Below are 21,875 nucleotides of genomic sequence, written 5' to 3'. Positions count from 1 at the left end.
TTAGCTGAGCACCATGCCTGAATAGCGATCAGGCAGTCAGGTAGGATAGAGGAAGAAGAGAAGGTAGCAGAGGGAAGCTTGAAGGAGAACTGTGTGTCATCAGCATAACAGTGGAAGTGAGGAAAGAAAGTGGAGATCGTGTGGACCAGCGGGGCATGGTAGATAATGAAGAGCTGCAGCGAAAGGATAGAATCCCGAGGGAAGCCGCAGGAAGAGAGTGAGGTGGAGGAGAGGAAAGGGCCCAGTTGCACTTGGGAAGGATGGTTAGATAGGAAGGAGGTCATCCAGGCAAGTGCCAGGTCTGCAATGCCAAGGGGTATCACTGAGACGATTTATGATGGTGGCATGATTGACCATGTCAAAGGCAGAGGAAAGATCAAGGATGATGAGAGCAGAGGGAGGGTTGGAATTAAGATTTGAGAGCAGGTTTTCACAGGTATTCAGGAGAGCAGTTTTCCTGCCTCTGGATGCTCTGAGGCCAGACTGGAGGTTGTGGAGACAGCCCACAGATTCAGTGTGGTAGATCAGCTGGGGGATGACCAGTTTCTCCAGGAGTTTGCTAAGAAAAGGGGTTTTTGAGATAAGGCGATAGTTAGCCAGGCAGGAAGGATCAGCAGATAGCTTTTTTAGGAGGGGGTGCACAAGGGAGTGCTTGAGGGGTAGTGGGAAAGAGCCAGTGGCAGAGGAGTGGGTATAGAAGTCGGCCAAGGCAGGGGCGAGAGAGGAGATGTTATCGTTGATAGTTCTGGAAGGGCAGGGGAGCACCTGTTTGGAGGAGACTTTCATAGAGCGGACTACTTTAGAGACCTCATCCAGTGCAATGGGAGAGAAGGAGGAGAGAATGGGGGGGATGGAGCGGAGCCAAGGGAGGCAAGAGAGGTTGGGGCTGGAGAGGGGAGTAGAGGAGAGTGATGACAGAAAGCCTGGGAGGGAAGAGGAGAAGTAGAAACTGCAGTAGAATTGGTAAGTTCCTTACAGATTTTGAAAGGTTCAGCCGTGTTATTGGTGGCCCTAGAGATAGAGGCCCTCTTCTTACAGCGGATGGAGAGTCAGTATTGCCTTTGGAGTAGGCAGCAGGCCAGTTTGTAAGAGGATGTGCTTGAGGCCTGCCACTTACGGCCACTTAGGTCGGAGTCATACCAAGAGTTGCGCCTGCAGGCAGGATTCATGTGGATCCTCATGACAAGGACAAGGATGTCCAAGGTGTTGGAGATGGAGAGATGAAGGTTAGCAAGAGCTGAGTCGGTATGAGAGTCAATAGCAGGGTTGGGTGGGGGAACGAAAGTGGCAGCAAATGCAGTGACTGACACTCGCTTCATCAGTCGAATGACGCAGAAGGAGACTGGTAGTGCGGGCAGAGGCATAGCCGGGGGTTCAAGAGCTCCTGATGGGAGGAGAGCATGGTCAGACCAGGAGAGAGGTGTAGTGAGGGGGTTAGAGTTAGGGATATCTGTGGAGATGAGCGCATCCAGGGTGTGTCTGCCTGAGTGGGTCGGACCAGAGGGAAGGGTTGTGCGGGAAAGAGGGCCACTGAGGTCGCGGAAGAGTACAGTAGCCGCGTCAGGAGAGTCAAGATGAATGTTGAAGCCTTGAAGGAGGACAAGTTTGGAGGAGGAGGTCTGAAGAGGAGAGGTCAGCCCATTCTACACATCACTGCTATCCTCCCCTCTCTCCACACTACTACTCTCCCCTGTCCACACTACTACTACTACTACTCTCCCCTCTCTGCTACTCCCCCCCTCTGCTATACTACTCTTACTCAACCCACATCTTCTCCACAGTCACCCTCCTTTCACTTTCCTAGTCACCTTTTCATTCACTACCTACTCTCTCTCTATTCATCTCACTCACTCACTCACTCACTCACTCACCTTGCACGCATACTCAAATTCAAGGACCACTTTCTCTCACCAACCAATACCTTATTGTACACACTCCCTCAGCTATTCCCCTCCATGCTCCTCTGCTCTGTCCTTCTTCCACCTCATCTCTTTGATCTCCTGCTCCTCCCTTGACCTCACCAGAATATCTCACTCCTTCCTGTTTCCTGTCCACCCTTTTATCCTCCCCCGTCCCCCTCCTTTGGCTCACTTGCCCTGCTAGTTCCCTGGACCAACTGTTGGCTGTGTGTTCCACTGGGAGGTGGTACAATGAGGAAAACAAACAAAAGGGGTCTTATGGCCCACCCCTTTCTCAAATGCGGGTCAGGCAGTTTGTTGCAATGGTGGCCTACAGTGTTCAATGTCGGTAGCTCGTCTGCTCTGCTCTGCCTCTAGCTGTGTCGGGTTGTTCTCTGCATGCATGTGGGCACACAAGGAAAGAACCACAAATGGGGCCATCCCAACTCCCACACTGGGACAGGACTGGCTCTGGGACTCCCTGTGGTAGGCGTACCACTCCAGACTGAGGGGGAACCCTCTTGTTAGGGCGAGGTCTCTGACTGTGTCACAATGGATAGAGGAGCATGCCAACCAGACGTAAGGCAATCCAGGTAATCACAAGATGTCGTCACTTCTGCCCAATGGGGAGGCCTTTCCCCCTAGCAGTGGTCTAATGCGGAGGACCTCATTGGGAGGAACTCCCCCTCTGTGGAGAAGGGCAATCACCTGAGGTACAGCCCATTGAATGTTGTCACTCCCCAACATTCACTAGCTCGCCCCACTGCTCAGTGCCATTGTATTGAGAGTAAGCCTATGTATTGTTGTAACATAGGAGAGAAAGCTAAAACGAAAAGTACTAGGATAAGGAAGAGCACAGGAGACATGAGGGTCATTGACTGTGCTGGTACTGGTACGAGGTGGCCCCGAGGAGGCATGAGGATTAAATCATCAATAGAGACAAAGGACTTTTACAATCCACAAAGGAGGAACTGGATACAAGGTATAAACAGTAAAAAAGGACTATCAAATGTGTCAAGCCCAGCCGTGTGAAGTGCAATGTATCAAACCTCACCGGGTCTGGCAGCAGGTGTGGAGGTGAACCAGCGATAGAGATCCAGGACCTGCTGAAAGACTGGAGGGAAGAGAATGCCAGTGAAGTGCCGTGGGAGTCCTCCATAGGTTCTACAGTAGCGAACCTGGACAGAAGACCGAGCAGGAGAGCGGAGCCATCGAACTCACAGGAGAAATACTGTGCAGCTGACAGAGCAATGGCAGTGAACCAGCAGAGCTGAAGAGAAGACTTGCTGTACCAGAAGTCCTTTTGACATACCACGATCCCACATAAGGGAACGGGAGCTACGGGAGACCCATAGGGGACAGAAGGATAGAGGTGAGGCTGGTTCCCAAAGCTCTCTCTCACTTCAGTAGTGGGGAGCCCACTACTCGATACAACCAGAGAAGTTTCTGGGACCCAAAGGCAAATATTGAAAATAAAAGAGGAACTCTTCCTCGTCACAGTGGGAAAGAGAGAACCACTGAGCAACATAGAAGGGTCTGGGGCGAAGGCAAATATTGAGAATACTAGAGGGAATCTTCCTCATCACAGTGGGAAAGAGAAAACCACTGACCACCAGAGAAGGTTCCTGCAACCAGAGAGCAAATATTGAGAATACTAGAGGAAATGGTTCTCATCACAGTGGCGACAAGAAGCCCACTGACCACCACAGAAGGGCTTGGGACCCCTACAAAAGGAAACTGAACAAACAAGGAGTACTTCCTTGTCGCACTGATGGCATCAAATCCAGTGATCAACAAAGAAGGATTTGGGAATTTGCTTACAACAAACCAGAGTGGCAAAATGTACATCAAGCTGAGGAGAGTGAGAAAGAACTGTGCCAAGTACTACCAGGAGAAGGGAGTCATGTTCCTGCTCCCGAACTAGGAGTTCTGCTAAAGACGCCAGGGGAAGGAAATTCATGCTCGCCTTGTTGTAAACATTGGCAAGCAATACCAGAAGAAGGGAGTCATTCTCATGGTCCTCAACTGGAAGATGTGCCGAAGACACTAGTGGAAGGGAGTCATTCCCCCTGGTTTTTTCGGAAGCCCTATAGATCTACACCAGGGAGCCATTTTCCTGAACATGGGATTGTATAAAGGCTGTGTGGAACCCACCAGCCAGGGGAAGAGAGTCATTCTCCCTGGCAATTTTGTTGCAAGAGAACATTCTTTTGGATGCTGTACAAGCAACAGGAGAAGGGAGCGATTCTCCTGCAGAAGGAACTTTTTCGTTAGCCTTTAGTTTTAGATGGAGGGATAGAAGTAGGTTGTGACACAGGACGGTGGAGTTTAATTTACCGGACATTCTGACTGACCCTTTAATATTAGTTTTGAGGCAGGGATACCCCTCTTAGAAGATAGGGATAGTGAAGACCTTTTTATGCACAAATACATGTCTATAACCACCACCATGCCATCTCTGTGTTAGCTTCCATCTTCAACACCCGTACAGTACCCAGAGCATCTGTGCCCTTCATGCAGAGGCTAGCCTGAGCACTTTTATCATGTCCTGTCTTTTGTAGCTAATAGCACTTTGCTGGGACTTGTAGAGGTAATGTTTAAAAGGAGCATTGCAACTACACGTCCCGGGACAAAACGCCAGGACTACTTTAAGGAACTACTGGTGACAAAGTGTCAGGTGGCAACCTTCCACAAATGTGTCTTCAGGACCGATCTACCTATGCAAAGCCCTCCATACCTGTATGCTGAGCTGCCTACTGCCACTCCCTTAATATCTGCCATACCAATGCAAGCTCAAGACGTACAGTGCTCAAGTTGTATGAAACGAATCCGATCCTCATTGTTTTCCTTTGCATTCTGTAACTTGTCAGCTTTTTAGGACTACAACTCCCAGAAAGTAAAGGAAAACCTTGAACTGGTTGACCCCGACATGGGACATCATGAGAGCTCTGTCTATTTCCCATGAAATGAGAAGTAATAACTCTCTGTTCTCCAAATAGTGAAGTACTCTGATGTTTTTTTTTTGCTCCAATGTACAAACAACTATCTTTCACATTGTATGGTGCACTGCCATACATACATGTTAACATATGTTACATTACCAATATTGGTAACATTGATCACATTGAAATGTACAAAAAAAGGACAATGCAAGGGGGATTAAAAGTTCCGAAATCTTTCATAGCACAATGAGGTTACAATGTTATGCTTCAGAATGGGAGGACTCCAGAGAGGGCGTTACTAATAAACTCATTCATATCAGCCTACTGGTGTTCCCATCTGTGGTAAACGAATTGCAATAGTCTTTTAAGCAAGTACCCAAACCCACCAATCTATCTCGTCTTCATGAATACGGAGAGGCTAGAGCTGACATACAGGAGTATGATATAATAGTGTGTGGTAAGTGAAACAGAATGCTAGATTAAACAGCAACATGTGCACTCACCATGAAAGCTAACATTGCAAGGCAATACAAGAGTCTATAGTAGTTGCAGAGCACATTTAACAGGAGAAAGAAAGCAAAACCACCTTGTGTCTTTTAAATGCACGCTGCAATTGCAAAGGTGTAGTGGGTGTATATGCGTGTGTGTGTGCGCATGCGGGCGGATAGTGGGGAAACCACTCTAGCATTAGCATTATGCATACATTTAAGGACCATTTTAAAGTATGTGTCAGTATAAGAAAATGACGCCACCCGAATCCTGCTCGAAGAGAAGGCAAGTGTGATGATATGACGTCTGAGGGAGAGATGTCAACATGAACAGCCCTAATTCCTCTGAGGCAAGTGTGTGGAGCCCTTAGCAGGGATTATTAGGCATTTGGCCACCACTGTACAGTATCACACACTTTCTGAGTAGCAGAGCCTTTAAACCCCTAGGTAAGTGTTACGGTGCATAGACCTTGTAATCTGTCAGCATAGTTTTGAGGTAGCTTCAGAAATAAAATGGCGCTCACTTGAGCTCCTGACCCTCAAACCCCAGATCAGTGGATTTAAATCCACTTTCACTCTGGCCCTTTCGCCACCATCGGGTGGGACCACTGTCCCCTGTGTCCCCCCCACCCCTCTCCCAAGGAAGACCCTCAAGGTGGCAAGCTGCTCCACATTGCCACTCTCAACACTCGCTCTGCCATCAAACACACATCCGACATCTGCAACCTCCTCGAACTCATGGATCTTAATGTGCTCGCCATCATGAAGACCTGGTTCAAGGAGAGCTCTGTCACATGCTTTGACACACTCCTCCCTGAAGGCTACAAAATCCTCTCTGTGCCTAGACCTAAGAACACAGGGGGGAGATGCGCTTATCTTCCCAGAATGGATACCTGTATCTATCATCCCTACTCAGGCCTACTCCTCCTTCAAATGCCTAGTTTGCAGACTCTCGCTCTCCCTTAAATCTTCTCTCAGTATGGCTACCTTCTATCGGCCACTAGGACAGTCCACTCTCTTCCTCTCTGAATGGGCCGACCTGGCCTCCTCTCTACTCTCCTCCTCCTCTCAACTCCTCCTGATGGGTGATCTCAACATCCACCTGGACTCTCTGACTCCTCAGGACCTTTCCGCAACCTATGCAACTCTCTCTCCCTATCTATCCACCATCTGCCCCAAAGCACACCGCAGGCCTCACCTTGGATGTTCTCCTCTCTACTGGCATCCCTCTCTCTACCCCTCTCACTACCTCTCTCTCTTGGACCAACCATTCTCTTCTCTCAACATACCTGACACTCTCACCTCTTGCAGCAACACACCAGGCACTAGCACACAGCTTCAAAGTCACCAGACCCATGCAAATAGTACCAGTGCCTGCCTTTGCCTCCACCTACTCTCCTCCTCCCATTCTTAGGGATAATTCCCACCCTGACACAGCCCTCGCTAACCTCAACCTCTCTATCTTCAACACTCTTGCCCCTGCCATGAGGGTCCGACTGAAGCCATCCAAAAAGTGCAACTCTTGGTACGACTCCGATCTGGCTGCCTTTAAACGCAAATGTAGGGCAGCTGAGCGGAGATGGAACTCATCGGGTGGACCATCTGACAAACTGGCCTGCAGCCTCCTTCAAAGGCCATATCGACGCTTCATCTGCTCCAAGAAAAGAGTCTATATTCAAGCCTGCATCTCTGCGGCATCAAACAACACGGCCAAACTTTTCAAAGTCTGCAACAAACTGGCCAATCCTGCAGCAGCCTCTTCTTCCATCACACCCACCCAGGACCTTTGCTCGGCCCTGGCTGTACACTTCCTCACAAAAACCCAAGACATCCTCTCCTCCCTTTCTTCCACCCCACAGCATACACCAACACCAGAGCCTCCTTTGCCCCGCCCCTCCTTTTATCCTCTCCTCTCTCTCACCCGTCACAGCTGATGAGGTCACCAGACAAGTCCGGTCTATGAAGGCCTCATCCAAACAGGTGGACCCCTACCCCTCTAAAGCAATTAGGGACAATATTGACTCCCTCGCCCCAGCCTTGGCTGATCCCTGCAATCTCTCTTTTTCCACTGGAGTTTTCCCAACTGCACTTAAGCACTCCCGTGTGCACCCTCTGCTCAAGAAACCCTCTGCTGACCCCTCCATTCCAGCAAACTACTGCCCCATCTCCATCATTCCCTTCTTGGGCAAACTCCTAGAGAAGTTAGCTATCACTCAACTGATCCTCCACACTGAATCTATTGGCTGCTTCCATGACCATCAGTCAGGCTTTAGAGCATCCGGAGGCACGGAAACTGCTCTCCAGACCCAGCCGTGAAGACCTGCTCTCAAATCTTGACACTAACACTCCCTCTTTCCTCATTCACCTTGACCTCTCCTCTGCCTTTGACATGGTTAACCACAACATCCTGATCGCACCTCTCTGTGACACCCTGGGAATCACAAGTCAGGCGATGGCGTGGTCAATTTCCCTTCTCTCCGACCGCTCATCCCAGGTGGAACTTGGGGCCTTTCTCTCGACTATTGCTCTTTCAACCGGTGGTGTTCCCCAGGGATCTCCCCTTGGTTCTTCAACGTCTATATGGCTGCCTTGGCACGTGTGATTGCCACTTTCACCTCTAACTTCCAGTGTTACGCGGATGACACACAACTATCTTTCAGGCTACCCTCAGCCTCCTCCTCCTACTCGCTCATCTCTGACTGTCTGTACGTAATTCAGGCATGGTGTGCTGCAAATGACCTCTGCATCAACACCAGTAAGACTGAGATAATTCGCATTGGGACCCCTGCTCCCATTTTCCCGCTTTCGCTCTGGCCGGCCTCACTTGGCCCTGCGCCAGCTCCCACTTGCGAGGCAAAAAACCTCGGGATCATCTTTGAGCCCACTCTCTCCCTTTCCTCTCACATTTCTGACATCTCTAAAAAGTCTAACTATCAGCTACACCTCCTCAAAGGTACTCTACCTTTTCTCACTTCGCCCAGCGGCTCACTGTCTCCAGAGCCTTGGTTCTCTCCAGGCTGGACTATTGTAACAGCCTCTTCCTCAACCTCCCTTCTTCTGCCCTCTGCAACTCATCCAGAACAGAACCGCGAGACTTATCCTTGGCCTTAAGCCCATGGACCGCATCCCTCTGGTGCTGAATTCCCTTCACTAGCTCCCTGTGGCTGCAAGGATCAAGTTCAAGACCCTCTGCATTGTCTACAAGGCTTTATGAGGCCTGGAACCTACCTACTTGCAACGCCTCTTACCTAAATACTGTCCCTCACGAGCCCTCTGCTCATCTACCTCCAACCATCTGCGAGTGAGCCGTTTCTCCAAGCAGAGATTTGGGAGGAGATCCTTATCCTCAACAGGTGCCTTCCTCTGGAATTGCCTTCCTGCCGCCCTCCATCTCGAGCCTGACCTTCTTAAGTTCCGGAAACTCCTCAAGACCTTCCTCTTCACATCTTCCTTCTCTCTCCCTCTACCCTGCTAAACCCTAGCTCTCTGCTCTCTTCACCTCTCCCTCCTCTTCCTTACAGCCTGCAAACTGGCTGCCTGGTGGACCTCAGAGACTCACAGGTCTTGGGCACCCTGCCAGTCCTCTCTCTCTCGCACTTGCCTCAAGCCCCTACACCCACCCACCCTCAAGGCACTTAGAAATAAGCCAAGAGAGTGGCTCTCTCTGCCCCTCCCTATTACTCTGTATGCACTTGCACGATCCAAATGCATGTGCCTGAAGACGGTCCATCTGTTCTCCCTGTCCTCTCCCCTTAATTGCACTCGTAAAACTACAGAATCGCTGTCAGGCTTGTTTGCTGTGTCTCAACCGTAAATGTATTTCATGCACTTCCTCTACCTATGCAGAGTATTATCGTCTCAGAATTTCAAGGGCTCTGATCGACTGTTGTTTTTTCCCCTTGTCCCCACCCTCCTTCAGCGCTTTGAAGCACTGTCCTGTGTGTAGGCGCTATATAAATAAACAATACAAACAAACATACCAATACCCTGTTAAACAGAACGCATGAAGCCTCTGATGCATGTTATGGTATGCAGCTATTCTAATGTGCAAACATAACAAAGAGGAAGCTTCGGGCACAACACTGCCCCCCTACCGACTCCCAACCAGATCTGGGGTTGAAAGCACTCGAGTGGCAGCATGTTGCCAATACTAGCAGATCCCCCACACCTTGTAACCGCCATGTATATGCATGTAAACAGACTCACTCGGCCATGCAAAGAGACTCACTCACTTGCCCATGCAAACAGACTTGCTCGCTTGCCCATGCAAAGAGACTCACTCACTCGCTCATGCAGAGACTCACTCACTCGCCCATGCAAACAGACTCACTCACTCGCTCCCTTATATATGCTCGCTCCTAAACTGTCTTGTGCCCCCAAAAGTCTCCCACACAAACACACACACAAATATCACACACACACACTCACGTTTTATCTTTTATATGGTGAGTATGTGTGTCCTTACTTGATTGCAGTCAATTGATGGAAAAGTGACGGGGTGTACATGAAGTTGGGCCCATGATAGGTGCGGGCGTTACAAAAGCAATAATGGTGCTCGAGTCACAGACGTCGCAAGCCAGTGGCATGGTGGGTGGTGGATAACTGCCAGCGCATAGGGGGCCTTCTCCAGTGTATGGCTCTTCCCTAGCTTCACTGTTTCCACTAAGACCTAAAAACTAGTGGACACAAAGGAGCACGCAGGAGTGTGGCACAAAGTGGAAGGCATGCATCAAAGTCACCCCATTTACGACATTGCAAAACCAAAACATGTGAACTCAATGGCCACAAGTTGTTCCTTCCAGGAGTGAGTGAGTGTGGAGAATGGATCAGAAAGGTTAGATGGTTGGTTTTCTTGGGGATTGGCACAGGGTGCACTTTCCACTGGTGAGTTCCTACTCGAGCAAAGCTTCTGTCTACTTTCCAGCTGAAGCAGGATCTTTAAGGATGAGGGTCTAATACAGTGATATGGTTGCTGACGGCAAGCTAGGGTAATCATTTCAGCTTTGGTGAAGTTGGGTTCAAGTGATCATATCCATCTATCTGACCTCCTTCAGTGTTCAGCATCCTTCAGAATTGCAAGGTGTGGTGTGTGTGGGCACGCTGAGGTATAGTGATTTGGCATAGTGGAGTCTGGACTTAATGATGGTTCCCACTGCTATTGGGCAGTATTTAGAGGTGAGTACCATGGGGGATGTGAGCGAGGATGTTTCCGAGACAGCCGAGGCAGTGCTGGGATATTCTGACCCTAAGACCAATCTGGGTGTCAAGGGCTATTTTGAAGTTGAGGATGTCTCCTAAGCCTTGGTGCTGAGGGTAATTGGTTCACCGAGACATAGACCACTGCACATCCTTAACTACTTTGCAGCAGCATTTCCAACACAAAATGAGGGAGAGAGAACAAGGAAGGCTACTGCTAAAATCACCATGAAGGTCGCTTTTAGTTTTGGTTGAATGGTTGTGTAGCCAATAACTGCTAATTGTTGTCATTCACACAACAGAGGGCTGAAGATATGACTTTGTCAATGCTTGTTCACATTTCACACATTTGATGTTTGCAGGATTGATAACAATGTGTAGCTCCTGTGACTATCTCTGTGCACAGGTAATGGGAATCTCTTGTCCCAGTCCTTGAAGGATGTTGGTGGTGGGGCCGAGCCTGACCAGTGCCCGGCATATGCGCTTCACATAGATCGTAGTGCAAGTCATGTGTAACTACGGGATATCCCCCAGTCCTAAAGTGTGGAATTTGATTTTTGTCTTTTGCTTTAATCTCCAGTCGAGAACCCACTGCACTGTGACTTCCTGAAGCTTCGGACGATGCTGGTGAAGACCCACATGCAGGACCTGAAGGACGTCACGCGGGAGACGCACTACGAGAACTACCGAGCGCAGTGCATCCAGAACATGACCCGCATGGTGGTGAAAGAGAGAAATAAAAAGTATGATAGAGGATCGGGGTTGGACTGGGACAGCAAAGGCAATAGCTAAAGACACACATTCCCAGAGCAGCCAGCCACAGCACATTATAAATTATGCCATGAATAGTAGATGCACAGGCCTGCCTGCAGTACTCAGGGGCATTGACATTGCTAGGGAGTAGGGGGGGAGCTATAGCCCTGGGTCTTTTGGTTGTAGCCCCTGATAGAAGCTTAGGGGCTACAACCAAAAGGCTAGCTAGCCCTGAGTCATGACAGTCCTGACATTAGCGCAGCACCAGATCTTTTCCAGACCTAGCAACACCCCTGCTTAGTGGGCATGTGTTGGCAGAGTAGAATGCACCTCTGCATCTGCCATCATTCCCCAAGGGCTAGGTAGATGGGACAAGCTCCACAGTGGCAGTCCCACCAGCCCCATCAACCCAGAGGCCAGGGTTTCTGTGGGGAAACATGGGTTTATGATTTACAGTTGCAGCCCCCAGGAGCACCCAGCTGGCCTGGGTCAATGATATGATATGATATTTTATTTGTATCGTGCTCATACACACGTGTTTCAAAGTGTGACGAGGCAAGGGAGGGGAACAGGCGAGGACAAAAATAACAAACTTAGTAGGCCCAGTGACATTGAGAGCGCGCAAGTGCAGGGGAGAGGGATGGGGGAAAGTGCAAGGTAAAGGGGGGAGGTGGAAAGTGCTGAGCAAGGGATAAAAACAACAACAACTGGTGCAGCCAGCAAAGTGGCAAGTGCCAGGTTTAAGGGGTGTCTGTTAAGTTCAGGTAAGGGGACTGTAGGGTTACAGATACAGACCCAAGTGCAAGGGTTGCCAGGAGGCAGTGCGGATGTGTGTCTGGGTTGGAAGGGACCTGGGCCCAAAATCAGAGGGTAGCCAGGTGCATGGAGCCAAAGCAGACAGTTCAGCAGGGGAGAGGAAGAGCGCAGCAGAAGCAAACAGGAAGGTGCTTCCAGAACCGGAGATGGTTCTCCTCAAGTTTCAGAGTGGCAGGGAAGCTGTTCCAGAGGGAAGCCCCAGTCGAGGAAAGAGATCTACCCCCAACTCATTGCTTGGAGAAGCGACTGACCCTGAGGGAGTTGGAGGTGGAGGAGCGAAGAGCTCGAGTGGGAAGGTATTTCCGGAGGGAGAGTTGAAGGTATTTTGGATCCAGGCCCCAAAAAACCTTGTGGACGATGCAGAGGGTCTTGAATTTAACCTTTGCAGCAACTGGGAGCCAATGAAGAGATTTCAGGGCTGGGGAGATACGATCCCAGGGCTTGAGGCCAAGGACAGGTCTCGCAGTTCTGTTCTGAATGAGTTGCAAGACAGCAGAGAGCAGAAGCAGACAGATTTAGAAAGAAGCTGTTGCAGTAGTCTAGCCTAGAGAGACCAGGACTCTAGAGACAGTAACCTTTTGGGGGAAGGAGAGGAAAGGAAGAATACCTCTTACGAGGTGCATTTGGGACTTTGACTTCTTAGAGACGTCAGAGATGTGAGGAGAGAAGGAGAGTGTGGAGCCGAAGATGACCCTTAGGATCTTAGACTCACAACTGGGAGAAGGAAGAGGGCCAAGGGAGGGCGGCCAGAGAGTGACAGAAAAGGAGAGTGCAGGTGTGCCAATGAGGAGAATGTCTGTCTTACTGGCATTAAGGCAGAGATCATTGGCGACACCACCACTTCTGGATCGCAGACAGTCAGAGATGAGGGGGGGGGGTGGCAGAGATGAGCCTGAAAACGAGCTGAGTGTGATCTGCGTAGCACTGCAAGTTGGAGCAGAGAGCAGCAATGCGGTGGGCAAGGGGTGCCAGGTATTGGTTGAACAGCCAGAGAAAGAGGTTAGGCCCCCGGGGAACACCACAAGTAGAGAGTGAGATGGAGGAAAGGAAGGACCCAAGTTGGACCTGAGAGGGTCGATAAGAGAGGAAAGAGGTCAGCCAGGCCAGGGCCTGATCAGTGATACCCGAGTTATCACGGAGATGGTTGAGCAGGATGGCATGGTTGACCAATGAAGAAGGGTGTGCACTCACAACTGCCCTCCGCATCCTGGGAACCTGCACCAGGGAAGAGGACGAGCAGCTATGCATGCCATCCCAGAAGACCTAGGCCAGGGCAGACTATCATGCAGCTACATCTGCCTACAGCATCCAAAGGGGTGGGTGAGAGGAGGGAATTGGGTTCAGCCACATATGTGCATTGAATCTACTGATGAGTGTTGCTGGAGGAAGCAGTTCAGCTGCATCGTAGACATGCAGTGAACATAGATGTGCCTCAAGGTGACGACTGGGCAGCTATAGCTGTCAGAAGCACCCACAGTGGACGGGTGAGAGGAGGTAGGGAGGTTCAGCTGCATGTGCCCATGACACTCAATGATGTGCATTATGGGTTTAGGCTGCACAACTGCATCATTTACCTGCAGTGGCCACAGTGATGGATGCACAGCACCCTTAGCCTTCAGTTTGCAAGGAAGTTGGGCCAAGCAAAGTGCACATGCACCTTCGCCTGCCTTCAGCATCCACTGGAGCTGGAAGGTCAAGGATAATGAGTATTGGCAGCATATAGGTGGGAGTGATGATAGTGCCTGACACCTTTCACACTGCTGCATTGCGCCTCTTATGCCCTGTCACTGAGATCAGGGGCAGTGCATCAAGCTTTAGCCCGAGTGAGAGTTAATCATAAAGTATCCTTGCTTCTTGGTATTTGTTAATGTGTGACATGTTTAACCCCCATATTTTATTTTTTCTCTACATGCATGTCCCTTCCCCCCTCTTTCTCTCTCCTGCTTTCACTTTCCCTGCACTTCCATTTTGATCGATCCCTGTCCCAGAGTCATATCAATTTCTGTCACTTCCTCTACATTTCTTCTTTTTCTCTTGTAGTCCTTCAAGGTTTTACTCTCTGTTTCTCACTATGTCGCTTACCTTCGCTGTTTATTTTTTACCTGTTTTTCTTTCTTTTCCTCGTCTTTTGTCTTGTTTGTTTTCTCTTCTTCATACTATGTGACTATTTCTATCTGAGCAGGGCCTTCCAAAAGTTCATCTCTTTCTTTTTCTTCCCCAGCCCCTGCTTCAGTCCCCCCCCCGTTTGTTAATCTCCTCTAGTAGTTGTTCTTACCCTAACTGTTTTTAAATCGTAAACTCTCTTTTTGTCTAATGGTTGTTAGATATCACTTTCCTTGACTTTCCTCTCTCTCTTTTTTCTCTCTGGCTAAAATGTGTCATTTTTCTCTCTCCAGTTTTCTAGTTACTCTTACTTACTCTTTTTCTTTCCCTCATTCTCTCGCTATGCCTCTCTTTTTGGCAGTCTATTTAAGTACCTGACCTCTTTTTTTTGCTTTTATAATTTCAAGTTCTAAATCTCTGAAACCCATTTCCTTCTAGCAAACTAACCAGGGAGAGCGGGACTGATTTCCCGATCCCGGAGATCCCGTCAGCAGTAGATCGAGATGCAGAACAAATGATCCGTGAAAAAGATGAGGAGGTGAGTGTGTCTTAGACACCAGAAGCGATCAATTGGTCCCTCTTAGTGTGTGTATTATCTGTAGGAAGAAGCTGTTTTAGATTCACATGTTCTGCTTGGGCTGCATTCAAGTGGATGATCCGGAATATCACAACTTGTGTACTACATTTTGAAGTGGGCCTTAGCAAGAGTGTACACGTATGAGTACTATTCTACTAGATGCTATCATAACGATCATGCTCCTCCCATAATGCTCCCTCCATTAGATGGCATAGATTTGGTCTTGGAAGTGAAAGGAGAAGGAGTTTAAACAAAGGTTTGAAGAACCAACTAAGGTTCAACCTCATCTGTAACCAGAGACAAACTTCTCCAGTGTCTCAGCTGGGCCCCAAAAACTGAAGATGGCCCTTAATCCTGAAGAGTTTTGGGAACCTTGGCAGGTTGTACATGAGAATGTTTGTAAATAATGTTAAGATTTCCACAGTTCATCTACCTGTATGGTTTTGTGCTCATGGACAAAACGCTTGTTTAGCTTTTGCACGTGGTGGAATCACTGGTTCCCATGGATATGGACAAAGACTAAGCCTGCAGTTGGTGGCAACCAGTGCCCCACAACAATACCACATGGCCTGCTGGCTCAATTGGCCCCAAACACAAAAATTAAGGAAGCAAAAGCAGTGCGCTGCATACTTAATGGATGCCAGCCATTCAGCAGCTTCAGTGACAGTAGATGATTTAACGGGGCCACAGATATACAGAGAGTGTAACACCAAGTTGAGGGAAGTTGAGTCCAAGAGGACTCCTAAATAGTGGATAGAGAACATAAGGCCTGCAGTTCGGCCTACAGTTCACAAACTACGCTGATGATTTCCAGTTGGCCATGGAGCTCAGCAGTAATCACGAAGTAGATCAGGCAAGGCTGAATCAAGCATACTCGATCATTAAAGACTGGATGTCCACGAACTGGCTGTGCTTAAACTTTTCTGAAACCGAGCTGTTGGTCTATGGGTCTAAACATGCAAGGGAATTGTTGAGTCACACCTATAAAAGCTTTGAGATTGAGGGATGTAGCATTTCTGTCCAGGACAAGGTAAAAACACTTGGCACATACAGAGAAGCGTCCCTAAATGTTGATACCCATGTACATTATTATTTTTTATTTTCTATTGACTTGGTTCAACTGTATTTTTCAACATTTTTTATAAGCAATGGTTTCCATCTTAGTTGTTGCCTTTATTTTAATGTTTGCGTATATGTGTCCGAAAGTCTAGTAATGACGTTTATTGTTTTTAATTGACGGGGCAGGAAACCTCATTCTACCTCTGACTTGCTTCATTTCCTATGTCCAGGTCAATATTTTGTAGGAATTGTCCCACTGCAATTGCTGATTTAATGCTTTGACCGCTCATGAGGCGATTCCACCAGTATTCCTCCTCTAGGCACTGTGAATCCCTAAACAGATGTCCCATGGTGGATTCTTCTTTTTGTTGTTAGTCCAGGACAAGTGAGTAGCAGATGTCTTACTGTTTCCACTGTGTCTTTCTGGTCACAGAACCGGCAGCTGTTTTGACTGGAGCTTCCTCTTATTGCCAAGACTTCATTCGTTTTTAATAAGTTAACCGTGCCCTCAGAAAAGTCGACCTCAACTGCTTATTTGGAAATGTTATCAAGTATTCCATTGGTTCGTTTATTTTTTGGGTGTTGGTTGGTAAATGGGTGGTGAGTTTGTTTTTCGCACCCGTTTCTAAGGTTTTACTCCAATCCCATTCTTTCAATCGACTTGCTGTTTTCGTTGGGTTATTTTCCAGTTCCATCTCAGAGCTTCCTATTTCTTCTAGGAGTGTACGTTTTCTTGATGCCCATCTGGACAGCGTTTTGTTGGTGCCCCTATTCATTTCTTCAAGAATGATTCCGTTAATTTTTTGTTTCGAGACTTGGATCAGTCTGAAGAGCATCAGGCCATTCAGGTCTACAGTTCCTTTTAGAGACACCAGGCTAGAGAGCTGGTGCCAAAGGGCAACCTTGTTTAACTCCTCTGAATGTGGCTATTTCTTCCAAGAGTTGACCGTCACCGCTAAGGTGAACTCTCATCGATGAACCTGTATATAGCTCTTTAATGGGCTCAAGAATTGACAAAGGGCATTTCCACTTTCTCAGCTTCTCCCATAATTTCTCTCGATTTACCTTGTCGAAAGCCTCAGATAAATCAACGAAGTCCAGGTATATTTTAGGGCATCCCTCCTTCCGCTTTGAGTGTACTCAGGAGCATGATATTTGCCATTTATGTAGTCAAGAACTCCCATTACTACTTGGAGGTTTTGAGGCAGATCAGCCCTTCAGTCACTCAAAAGCACTGTGAGAAGCTAGTTTGTGCGATCATTCTACCTAGACTCGATTATTTTAAATCCCTTTTGGGTGAGGCAAGTAAGGAGTGTCTAGCAGATGATTCAGAAGACTGCAGAGGATTCAGAACGATGCAGTATCTGTGGTCAGAGAGCTGAAATCGAGGGCTCAGAGAGAGCTACATTGGCTCCCCATCACAGCAAGAGTACAATTGAAGATTCTTATCATGGGCCATAAGTGTCTGTTTGGAAATGCCCACTCATATTTGAAGGAAGGATTGAAAATGTATAAACATGCCTGCATTTTACGGTCTTGTGATGCGCATTGTCTCACCATACCACGGTTTAAGAAAGTCAGACGGAATGGTCGCTCTATTCCTGTGCTGATTGCCGAGGCATGGAACACACTTCTCAGCAATCTGCTAAAGGAAATGGACCATCTCACTTTTAGGAAAGGCTTGAAAACTCTTTCATTTACTTATAAACTAACTAGACCTCTTTCTCTCTTTTTCTTGTCATTTGTTTATGCCCTCTGTGTGTGCGTGTAAGTTCTCTGAAGCCCATGGGCTTTGGCACTCAACAAATAAACATAACATAACAATGCCAAAAAACACTGAGGACCCAAAGATGAGGACAATTACTGCTAGCACGGCTGCCTCCCCTAAAAGCACCGGTCACTAAAAGAAAGTCAGGCAAACCCATAGCGTTCTCCATGCGACCACTTTACAAAAACACACACATCAGCGAAACATGTCCCGAGAGAAAGCCATGTCTCTGATGCCTCAGGCGAAGAGCGGAGGCATGTATCTGTGTCTTTTGCCCAAAACACTGCCACTCAGCTTTAAATGCTTTGATACTGAAGTCTGAACAGTTTGTTTTGGAAAAAAGCCTTCCAAGATTTCAGCACCAAAATAAGTCAAGCATATAATTTGTAAAGCCAAACGATTCAAACGTAGAAATGTCAACATCAAGTATTTTTATTTTAATCTCATTCCCAACCTCCAAACACAGACAAAGGGATATATTGAGCTCTAAAAGGGCTCCAATACCACAACCGGTCGAGGACGGAACTCATGCACAGGAGGATCACACCAACCTAGACTCAGAAATGTTTCTAGAATCTCAGACTACTGTGTCAGGCATTCATACATAGTTCTGGGAGCACCTCTACCGAGAATGAACACAGCCAAATAACCTGTTCTATGAGTTGTTTTGGTCCACTCGGGTGAGTCTACAACTGCGTTTTAGCTCACTGTACCTTTCACAAAGGAGAAATATCCATTTGCATATCAGTGAAGTCTCGCCCACCTGGGCAGTCCAGCAGCGAAATTCTAGGCAATTCTCCTCTGAACAAGAGTGCCAACAGCACCCCCAGATCAATGGTTCACCCTAGTCGGGTCTCATCAGTGAGGTGAAGCTGTGCCTCTCTAAGCACAGGGAGTAAGGGGTCCACGCCGGGATTACCCAGGGTAATTTAGGGTGAAGTTCCAAGTCCCTAAACATTCATAAAAAGGTCTGTGAGCCAATCGCAGGAACAAAGGCATTCCATAGAGCCTATGGAATATATCATGGCCTGTATGAGAGACATGGTGTAGGTAAATTGACAAAATATACCTCTTACAGTCCCTATGCAAATCCTGTTTATAGATCGGCGGTTGCCAGGAACAATGCTAGAGGAATCATAGGATTTAGAAAAAATCAATCGAAGGAGGAGAAGGAGCACTTGCCCGATAAGCAAGAAAAGTGTATGTGAGCATTACATAAAGGATTCTCTAGGTGAAAAGAAATAGTATGTACTACCATCACTCAGCAATGCTCAAACAACGTACCATACTATTGGTAAACATACAGATAGGAGGATTTCCAAGAAAAGACATTAAGTACTGCACAAGTGGACAATAATGAATTGCCTGTTATGGCCCAAATCAAGAAACTGCTAAAAGATTCCACATTTACACTGGTGACTAAGATCTGTCATCCCCAGAATAGGACCTCACTGCTGAATCCTGCTGTGGTAAGAGGTCTTATTGTCCCAGACTCCAGAGGAGTCACACTAGCTAGGAAGAGGTTTGCAATTTCCACTTTCTCCTATTTACATTCCAAATTCCAAGGAATTACGGCTAGACACATACAGATAAGCTGCGCATGTGTCACATCTTCTCCCTTAAAGTAGGCAAATCCTCCCAACATAAAAGAATAGGTATTTAAAATACTTCCAACACCAACATTGGAAACAACTGGCACAGGGGATGCTGCCCCCTGCCTACACCCACAAGAGCAACATGCATGTGTTTGGATCAGTGGTACCAGCAGAGGGGCCTCATAGGAAAAATAGTTAATATTATTACTGCATGATCTGAAGAGGAACCTGAAGGTAAAAATGAATTTTTCATTGCAGGAAATACGAGGTGCAAAGAGTTATGGATTACAAAAAGGTACTGGTTTTTGAAACAAATATACTTTTATCATAGTTATAGATTACAAAAAGATGCGTTGATAAAGAAATCGGTAGGAGAATCTGGTGCGGTTTATGCGTAGGAAGCTGTTCCCACAAGAGACTTGCTACTCCACCATCAACCAAAAGACTTTAGCCACCAAGTGGCAGGCACATTGCCCCATCACTGATGATCATAAACGCTTAGTATGGTTATCTTGAAAGAAAGATAGTAACACAGATGTTGAGATGATTCCTCGCAGTACAACCCTTTCATTTGTTTTGTTCTCTGCTACAGTGTGAACAGCAGGTAGTCTTTCTTTTCTTATTTACATTCACATTTTACAATATATACAAACACAATTCTGTTGCAAAAAGCTGAAACCAGATAAACAACAAGAACAAAATGTGGCAACACATGGACTATATGACAGTATGATCCCCAACATTCCAAATTACATTCCAGTTTCAATAAATCGTGATCAGACCTCCTCATACAGTTTTAATTTCTTTTGTCTACCCCATGGCATTTTTTCAATTAGAGATATTCTATGCAGCTCTGGTTAAACAACTTCCAGCTTCTTAGATTTTTTTGACAGACATAGCATCTCTTAAAAAAAAAAAAAACTTTCTGAGGGTAGGTTAAGTCCTCCATTTGTGAATCTGTACCCAGGATTAGTGTCTCGAACGAGAATTCTGTATCTGTTCTTAAAACAGTATTAATTATCATAGCTATCTCCTTCTAAAATGTATTAATGCAACAGCTTTCCGATATCATGTGTTCCAGAGTCCCCCTTCTGTGATTGCCGCCCCAACATTCATCTGAGACTCTCTGACCCTTTTCTTTTAGTTTGTCTGCAGTCCAAAATACTTTATTCAAAAGCTTGATTTGCCTAGCACTATCATTCCAATTGAGTGATGTCAATTTAACATTTTCACATTAGTATTGCCATTATTTTTCTGAGATTTCATACCCTATTTCTTCTGACCATTTTGACAAAAGTGCAGGGTTACTTGATCTCATACGCTGAAGTAAAGAAGAGACTGAGGAGGCCAGATGACCTCGACTCTCCATCTGCAACAGGACTTCTCGTAGTTCCTTCTACTTCCCATCCCATCCTTCCAATACACAAGCTTTCCTAAGTATGGTCTTCAGGTTTCTATGTTGCTCGAGTTAGCATTATTACTTTACATGTTTCTCTTTCTACATTTCAACAAGATCCATTTCCCTTTATAAATCAGGTAATATATGTATTTTATGCCACATACATTGTGCCAATAGAGCAGTTTTTTATTATTTTTATGTTTGAGATTTAACCAGATGGATGTCTTCTCCTCGATATACAGATTTACTTCTGATATTTCTGCCAGCATTTTCTGATAAAATCACTCAGCATGGTGCGAGCTTCATTCTTCTGTGCAGATGTGGTCAAAATAGCCATGGGCTCCAGTGGCCCCGCCTTGCTCGTTTCAGCTTTCGTCCAGTCAGTAGGAGTCTCTGATAGCAATGCCAATAAATGACGAGCCGAAAAAGCCAGGTCATAATGTCCAAAGTTTGGAACTCCCAATCCTCCTTTCTGTGAAGGTAGTTGTTCTTTCCATAGGGCCAATCTTGGAGGCTTTGTGTCCCAAAGAATCTTTTGAATTGATTTATCTATCTCCTTGTACATCCTTTTTCAAGGAGGGAGTAGTATCATATTAAGAATGTAATTAATTAGAGGTGCTGAAGTCATCTGGAGCACATTCACCTTACCCCAAAGAGACATCTCCCCAGGTCCGTTTTAAGTTTTTGTATGGAGTCTGACATGTTAATCTTCATCAATTCGTCCAGGTCCTGTGTTCCCAGATATTTCATTTTATCAGATGTGAGAAATCTGAGGGTATCCTCACTCCTTTTCCCCCTGGACCCTCTTCTTTTTTATTTTTTTTATTTTTTTATTTTTATTGTTGCATTAATAGTTTACAAGAAACCTTATACAACTCAATACATATTCTAAAAATATACAGTCCATTCAACACAATACATTATACAAATACAAAAAATTCAACAGCCTACATATAAATAAGAATAAATCCTTAGCTCCCCAATGTCAATTCATCTTACATTAAAATCCATCACAGCCCTACAATTCTTATTTAAAATCATTGTGTAGTGAATTAATCTTTTGCAGTTCTACCTTAATATCCTGGAGTAATAAATTCAAATCTAAAATTAAGGAAATGTTTACACCCCACATACAGCGGCTCCAAAACAGATGCTTAGCCACTTCAAAATCCTTATTAAATCTGTCCTTCAAATGAACCGCGCGTTTAGGCTCAAAATATTGACAAGATAGTACAAGGTGCTTAAGTGTTTCTTGCAATCTGGTTTTTCCACAAAATCGAC

General features: G+C 46.6%; 1 protein-coding gene across 5 annotated transcripts in view; it reads left to right on the top strand.

Moving 5' to 3' along the window:
- The window catches only part of LOC138488071 (septin-4-like), a 470,714-nt gene that overhangs the window by 385,961 nt on the left and 62,878 nt on the right, over positions 1-21,875 (top strand). For all 5 annotated transcript variants that reach the window (XM_069614798.1, XM_069614799.1, XM_069614797.1 and 2 more), the window contains 2 exons: positions 11,105-11,267; positions 14,635-14,734. In XM_069614798.1, coding sequence (XP_069470899.1) covers positions 11,105-11,267; positions 14,635-14,734 — 263 coding nt within the window. The remainder of the gene's footprint in view (positions 1-11,104; positions 11,268-14,634; positions 14,735-21,875) is intronic.

This window comes from Ambystoma mexicanum, chromosome 9, assembly GCF_040938575.1.
Source record: "Ambystoma mexicanum isolate Mex_15411 chromosome 9, UKY_AmexF1_1, whole genome shotgun sequence".
NCBI lineage: Eukaryota > Metazoa > Chordata > Amphibia > Caudata > Ambystomatidae > Ambystoma > Ambystoma mexicanum.
This window is presented reverse-complemented; position numbering and strand designations above follow the sequence as displayed.